The 7,853-nt window shown below is 58.4% G+C and overlaps 1 protein-coding gene across 2 annotated transcripts; it reads right to left on the bottom strand.

Moving 5' to 3' along the window:
* Positions 1 to 557: 557 nt before the first annotated feature.
* On the bottom strand, positions 558 to 7,853 carry DGCR6 (DiGeorge syndrome critical region gene 6). 2 transcript variants are annotated; one of them, XM_055105522.2, is made up of 5 exons: positions 6,138 to 7,853; positions 5,897 to 6,057; positions 2,348 to 2,448; positions 1,592 to 1,732; positions 558 to 894 (listed from the first exon to the last, which is right to left on the bottom strand). In XM_055105522.2, exons 1-5 carry the CDS (start codon positions 6,245 to 6,247, stop codon positions 868 to 870), a joined length of 540 nt encoding a protein of 179 aa, XP_054961497.1. In that variant the 5' UTR covers positions 6,248 to 7,853; the 3' UTR covers positions 558 to 867. The 2 variants fall into 2 exon arrangements, with proteins under 2 accessions (XP_054961497.1, XP_034805191.3); XM_034949300.3 differs by having other exon boundaries at positions 558 to 1,106; positions 6,138 to 7,850.

Raw genomic sequence — 7,853 nt, 5'->3', positions numbered from 1 at the left:
ACCTGGCCACCCAGGGTGCTGGACACCCCCAACCCTGACTCCACAAGGACCCTGCAGGGCCCATGGGCCCAGGCCAGCACGGAGGGGACTCATGCAGATGCAGAGGCCAAGCTCCCCAGGTGGGCCTGGCACGCCTCCCCGCAGGGCTCCTCCTCAGGCCATTCCTGCCACCCTGAGTCCTCTATCCCAGTGACCTGCATCAGGCTCCTCCTAGTGGTTCCCACAGGACACTGACCAGGCTGCGGCAGGCGCATACTTGCACTCCGGGCCTTCTCCCGTGCTCTCCAGCCCCCAGCCCCACAAAGCAGGCTGGATGTGGTCCTCATGCCCTGGGGCTTGGATGGGGGCCCCTGTACAGATGGCAGTGACAGCATCCTGGGACCAGGGCTGGGGCAGGAAAGGCTGGAGGGTCCCAGTCTCCATGCAGGGGGAGGGGTGGTGGGCTGGGCACACAGCCCAGGAAGGGGCCCCCAGGTAGAGGCCTCTGCTGCAACAGAGGTGGGGGCCCTACCAGGGCCCCGGTTATGGCAGAACCTGCAGCTATCACACAAGCCACATGCGGGCCACACTGAGGCATCTTTATTTCTCTGGGTCACACAGAGCTTGGGCCTGGGAGCATCTTCTGCATGGGGGCTGCAGCTGCCAAGGGAGCGGCTGAGACCAGACCAAGCACTCGGGTGGGCCTCAGTGCAGGTTGGGATGTGCCCGGTGGAGTAAGGTGTGAGAACCCCCAGCCTCACTCTCTGCCTGGTCCTGAAGCAGACAGCAGCAGGCTGGCCCAGCCTCCCCTTTATGAGACTATCCTAGGGTTTGACAGCAAGTCCCAGATGAAGGGTGACAGGCAGCTGGGGTCCACCTGGTCTCTCCTCAGCAGGGGGAACCCCCTGCGGGCAGCTGGGAAGGCAGTGGCCAAAGGTCAAGAAGATGAACTCTGCCCAGACTTCTGCTGCCTGTGGCTATGGTGGGACAGGGCTGCCTTTCTGATCACACTGGGCAGCAGGCAACTGCCAGGGACCTCCTAGCCCCAGGGCTGCCTTCCCTGCCCAGCAGCCCCTCTGCTGCAGCTTCCGGATGAGTTCCAGCAGGTTCATCTGCAGCATCAGCTCCTGGGATATGGAGGGGCCCCATGAAGGCCAGAGTGACCCCCAGGCCCCTTTCATCCCGGCCCAAGGGTGCCAGGCAGTGAGCCCACGGGGCGACCATCCTGTGAAGCCTGGTCATGGCCTGCCACGACAGGGTGGAATCTGAGCTTCTGCCCCCAGCAGGGCCACTCGGAATCTGAGCCTCTGCCCCCAGCAGGGCCACTTGGAATGGCATGTGGGAGGGGAGCAGAAGAGGGCCCTGTGGGGCACAGCAGGCCTGGGGAGGGTGGGCAGTGCCCATGGCTGGCTGGCTCACCTCCCTGTAGGGAATGGGCCTGGCCTCCATGCTGGGAATGGCACAGAAATCCTTTCCAGAGCCTCAATCCTTCCACTTCACCCCCTATACCCTGAGCCTGGCTCCCCAGGGACCAGCAGTGAAATCCCAGATGGAATGGGGCCCAGGGGCCCAGGGGCACTCAGGCTAGGGCAGAGCAGGCCCAGGCACTGACCTGTGGGTTGGTGGTCACGTAGAAGCCAGCCACCCCCGCCTTCTCCAGTGTGCTCTGCTGGTCAGCCACCTTCCGGTCCAGCTCCAGGACGATCTTCCGGTCCATCGCCCGCTGCTCCTCACGGATCCGGTGCTCCACCGCCTGCCGTGGGGCCGGGGGCGGCGGGGGAGGTGAGGGCAGCTCAAACACATGCTCCTGCTGCCGTCCCCAACAGCACCAGCTCTGACACCACCAATGCATCCTCACCACACCCAGGCCTCTCCTCGGCCATGTGAACCCCTGAAGGGGGCCCCAAGGGGCTTCCACGAATGCTTTGACTTGGGACTGCCTTGGGACCACACACACGTCTCCGCAGGCACACCCTGCCCCATGACTTGTTGGTTACATGCCGGTCTCTGGTTGTCCCTGTGCTCCCGGGGAGAAGGATGGGCCCCTTCCTGGCTGGCCCCATCACCCCACCATTGCCTTTGTACCCCCCGAGGCCACCTGCTCTGCGGAGACCCCAACCCATGAGGGGCACTAATGGACTCCAGGGGAGCACTGGTGGGTTCTCACCCTCCACCCAGTCCCAGCACACCTGGCACCCTCAGCGAGGAGCCACCTGGTGGGACTCACTAGGCCTCCAGTGTCCCACTCAGGCCCAGGGTAGCCACCCATACCTGAGCCCCCCACACCCCTTCAGCTCAGCCCAGTCAGCAGAGCCAGGTGGTGCCCACAGGAGAGCTGGGCCGGCCACCCTGCCTGCGCCCCCAGTACCTCTAGTTCTCGCTGCTGAGCCGCCTGAAGCACAGGCAGGTTATGGGGCCGGCAGGCCTGCTGGGCTTCCTGGTGCTTCTGCCGCAGCGCCTGCCTGAGCACTGGGAGGGATGAGAGCCCGTCAGCAGGCGGTGGGACTTGGCAGCAGCCCTCACCCATGGGCACCTGCCTTACCAACCCAGCAGAGCAGCCAGGCCAAAGGGGTGTCTGCACTGGGGAGGACGCCAGCCTCCTCCATCCTCCCACCCCACTGTCATGGCAAGTCTCCAGGGGACTCCAGAAGGTGCGGGGCACTGAAAGGGAGTGGGGGTGGGGAAGACTGGCCAGGTGGGGCCAAAGCTGCAGCCCCAGACCCAGGGCAGCTGGAGGAAGCAGGCGGGAGGGAGGCTGCAGTCTGAGGGCTTCAGGGCCCCCGTGGCCACAGGCCATAGGACATCTACTCAAGTGTTGGAGACCACCTCAGGCAAAGGCATGGGAAAGGAGCAGGAGGAGCGGGGTCGCTGACCCTGAGCGTGGGGCCTCTGCCTACCAGGTGTGTGGTTGGCCCCTCCACCCTTGGTGTTGCCCTTCAGGGTGGGCAGCCCCCTCCCCCATTTGCAGCTGCCAGCCCCTACACAGCACCAGAGGGAGAAGGGTGAGCTGACCTGGGAGGCCCAAGTTTGGGATGAACCTGGGGTGTCATAAGCCTGTGAGGCTCTGGGCCAGGGAGTCTGTGTGGCTTTGAGGGGCTCACCCTCGGCCACCAAGCAAAGCTCCACGGTCCCTGCTAAACTGTGCACAAACACAGATGTGCAAACTCTAGTCTGAAGGGAGTGTACAGAGGAAGCGATCATGGGACATAAACCATCATGGCAAAATGGAACATGGAGCACCCCGCAGCTGGCTCCAGTGCATTAAGTGCCAAATGGCTACAGTTCCCCAGGAAGGAGGGGTCCCTGGCCACAACAAAACGTGAAATCCAACACTCTGTTCCTGGGAAGAGCCCTGATGTTGCAGCTCTTCTCTGGTGGCAAGTCTCCAGGGAACTCCACGGCCCCTGAGGCTCCCCTGCAGGTAGCCTGGCTCCGGCTGTGCCTACAGCCTTCCCCAATCTCCTGTTTCTTGGCATTCTGTACACACCTCGATGATGGTATTTACCAAAAGCCCCCCTCAAGACAGCTCCATAACACAGGGAAGCAGGGAAATGTCATCTTCTTCACTCTACTGATCAAACATTGCTACAAGTGCCAGGTCCACTACGAGATTCCACTAGATAGGCAACCAAAAGGCAAGAAGAGAGCCACGCCGGCTGCCTGGGCAGAAGGGGCCTGGCCTTAGACACGACCGGGAACACAAAGGAGGCAGGAGCAGCCAGTCGCCCCTGCCAAATCAGCAGGAGAAGCAGAAAGTCAACGCAGGCATGCCTGCTGCTGGTGGAACCAGGGCCTGGCCCAAACCTTCTGAAGCACAAACAGCATTGGGCCCAGGCAGTTACTGAAACTCCCCATCCTGCTAGAAAGAACTACAACTCTGTGGAAAAATGGCCGATTCCAGGACTGAGACACGGAGAAAACAAGAAAAGATGAGCCTGAACACGTACCTGAACCAGAAAGCAAGAAAGTGCTCACAGAATGATGGGGCGGCATCTAAAGGTGCCTGGAGCGCCCCCAACTGGCCACACATGGCACAGTCTGAGCATTAAGGAATAATGAGCCATGCGCTTGGGATTAGTAAACTGCATGCATCTTACAGCTCAATAAAATTTTTAAAAAGACAGTCGCCCAGACATTTAGGGGAAGAAGTAATGCCAATTCTACACAAACTCTTCTGGAAAACTGAAGAGCAGAGAACACTTCGAAACTCATCCTATAAGGCTGGCAAAAACCCTGATACCCAAACCAGGTATTACATGAAAACTATAGACCACAGTTTATCATGAACATAGACAAAAAAATTCTTAACAAGATTTTAGCAAATCAAATCCAGCGTACATAAAAAGGATACTACAGCACGACCCAGTAGGATGGAATTCAAGTGACTATAATTCACTGTAGTAATAAAAAATGATTCACCATGTGATCATCTCAAGAGCTGCCAAAAAGGGAACTGCCAAAATCCAACATCCATTCTTGATAGAAACACACCAATCCTGGAGCAGATGGACACTGCCTGCCTTCTGGGGAAGGGGGCCTTGCACCGCTAGGAGGAATTTTTGCCACATTAAACCTGCCTCTAATCAGGCTCCTACCAGCAGTCCAGTGTACAGTAAACCCAGAGAGTGGAGAAGCAGGTTAAATGCACGAGGAAGCATTTCCTCTGATAGATCCAGAGCAGGGCATTCTAATTATAGAATTAGACTCTATAAAAAGTCAATGCCACAATAAATGTTGGGGACTGTTTCAGAAGCAAAGAGACCAAAGTAACCAACTGTAGTACATGAACTTGGACTGGATCCTTACTTATAAAGCAACAATTTGCCACAAGTTAGGTACCATGATGTGGCCGTGCACTGAAAGTCAGGAGACACCCGGAACAGTTAATTTCTCAGGGGGCTACCTTCTGCAGCTGTGTAGGAGACCGCTCTTGTTCTAGAGCACTTGCTCCCAATCCAAGGCCAAGGTTGACCCCACCACCCAGGTTGTCTGGAGGCATTCTTGGTTTTGAGGACTAGGGAGGGTACCCCTGCCATCCTGCAATGCGCAAGACAGCATCTCACCATAAAGACTTACCCAGCCACAAATGTCAACATGGCTGGGTTGAAAATCCTGGTCTCCAGGAATGCTGAAGACTCTTGGTGAATGCTATGCTGTCACATGTATGTATTTTGGGATGTCAAGAACTAGAGCAAAATGTTAACTACTGAACTTTCGGTGGAGAGCACAAGCGTATGCACTACACTGTCTTTTCAGTTTTTCCAAATGTTTGAACTTTTAAAATAAGAAGTTTGGGAAAAATAAAACAGCAAAGGTGGAAATCTGATGGTGCAGGGGGACCTGCCCTATATAATTTGCAGGAAAGGGCTCCGAAGCCCAGGAAGCATGCGGCTCAAGTGGGAAGCTCTTCTGGTTTGGGAGGGCGCCACAGGAGACAGTGCTTAGGAATTTGATGTGCAACTAGAATGAGGCCCTGCAAGCCTGAGAGGGAACTGACCCTGAAGGGCGCGCACAGCTGTCAACAGACCTCCAACTACCCAAGGGCGCTGCTCAGCTGTCAACAGAACTCCAATTACCGGAGGGCAACGCAGTCAGATCTACCACCAGAGTCAGCCTGCCGGCCAACCAAGCACGGAGGCCTAGGGCCATCAGGCCTGGAAGGGGGTGGGGCACAGGGAAGCCCGAACAGGGAGTTTCTGCTAAGAAGGGGGTGGGCTGCGCAACTGAAAACAAAACTCGTTGGACACATTGGTCACCAAAAAGGCGCTGTCTCAGTCTCTGCGCCCGTTGATTTTGTCAATCTTAGAGACCTCTTCCGAACACTCCCAAGGAAGGAGCCGAGCTGCACAGGTACCAAGAGCTGCCGGGAGGCGCCGACCCCGAGGAGGCGGCACCTCCTCCCGCTGTCCCCGCGCACCTCGATGCTCGTTCTGTAGGCGCAGGCGCTGGTTGTACAGGCTCTTTTCGGTGAGGTGCTGGATCTCCAGTAGCCCCTGCACGATTTCGAACACGGTGCCGTCGAGAAGCGCCAGGGCCAGGTCGCTGAGCGTGGTGTAGGACAGGCGCTGCTGGAATGAGCTGCGGGGTAGAGGAGCGCGGTGAGCCCCGGCGGGACACGATGCGGCCTCGGCAGGCCGCCGCCCGCCCCGCCCGCGTACCTGGGCAACTCCTTCACCAGGCTCTGTAGCGCCGACAGCAGCTGGTAGTGTCGCTCCTGCTGCCGGGCACCGTCCGCCACCTCCTCCAAGGCGCCCGCGTAGCGCTCCATGGCGCGGACGCCCGCTAGCCGCCGGCGGCGGCGACGAGCTCCCCCAGCTTCACGACATCCCGACCGCGGCGCGTCCCACCCCTTTTATGACAGTCCCTAGCGCAGCGCGCGCCGCCCGTCTTAGGACAGTCCCCGATCGCGGCGCGCCTCGCGCCTTCCCCGCCCCACCACGCGCCCCGCCCCTTGCGTCATTCAGAAGGAGATGCGCCCCGTCCCTCCGTGGTGGCTGCAAGGAGGGTTTCGCTCAGCTGAGGCTCGTACCTTCCTGCTCCCCGGGCCACTTTAGAGGCGAGACTCCGTCGCCTGGATATCGCAGGACCATGTAGAATCCCACCGGCCCTTGCTGAGTCATTGCGGGCTGAGGTCCGGGCTCCGCGCCGCGCGCCTGCGAGGTGGACTGTCCCGGTCACCAGCCTTCCTAGAGGGAGGGGTCTCGGGCCAGAGCCCACAGGACCTGGGTCTAAGGCACCATCGCAGCCGAGCAGTGGCGCTGGGGTCTGTCTGTGTCCTCTCTGCCCCCGGCGTGAGACAGACAAGACCACCCTAGAGCCTCTGGGCCAGGAGAGTTGGAACCGGAATCCCCATCTGGGCCTGCCGTGGTCGCCCCGGGGTGCCCGGCCCCCAGCCGGAACCGCGAGCCCAGACTGCGCTCTCCCCGCTCCCCAGACCAGCTGCTGGGCTGGGGCTGGGGAGCTTCTGGTGGCTGGTGTGGGTGGCAAGCCACCCAGGCGCTGAGGCAAGAGACCGAGGACACGAGCTGTTCCAATATAATAAAATATAAAACAAGAATAGTTATACCAGATATAGATCTTAGATATGATTATATATGAATATCAATAATCATTAGTTGGTAGCAATTACTCTTTATTCCAATATTATAATAATCCTCACTCTATAATCATAACCTAGGAAAAACCAGGCCATACAGAGATAGGAGCTGAGGGGACACAGTGAGGGGTGACCAGAAGACAAGAGTACGAGCCTTCTGTTATGCCCAGACAGGGCCACCAGAAGGGCTCCTTGGTCTAGCGGTGACGCCAGCGTCTGGGAAGATGCCCGTTGCCAGGTGGGCCGTGGTCTAGCGGTAGTGAAAAGTGTCAAGGAACAACACCTGCTACTTAGCAGACCGGGAAAGGGAGGCTCCTTTTCCCCGGGGGAGTTTAGAGAAGACTCTGCTCCTCCACCTCTTGTGGAGGGCCTGACATGAGTCAGTCTTGCCTGCAGTTATCCGGAGGCCTAACCATCTCCCTGTGATGCTGTGCTTCAGTGGTCACGCTCCTAGTCCACCTTCATGTTCCATCCTGTACACCTGGCTCTGCCTTCTAGATAGCAGTAGTCAATTAGTGAAAGTACTAAAAGTCTCTGATATGCAGAAATAATGGCATAAGCTGTCTTTCTCTCTGTCTCCTCTCCCTCTCTGCCTCGGCTGCCAGGCAGGGAAGGGCCCCCTGTCCAGTGGACACGTGACCCACGTGACCTTGCCTATCATTGGAGATGACTCACACTCTTTACCCTGCCCCTTTTGCTTTGTATCCAATAAATAACAGCGCAGCCAGACATTCGGGGCCACTACTGGTCTCCGCGCTTTGGTGGTAGTGGTCCCCCG

This window comes from Pan paniscus, chromosome 23 (assembly GCF_029289425.2).
Source record: "Pan paniscus chromosome 23, NHGRI_mPanPan1-v2.0_pri, whole genome shotgun sequence".
NCBI lineage: Eukaryota > Metazoa > Chordata > Mammalia > Primates > Hominidae > Pan > Pan paniscus.
This window is presented reverse-complemented; position numbering and strand designations above follow the sequence as displayed.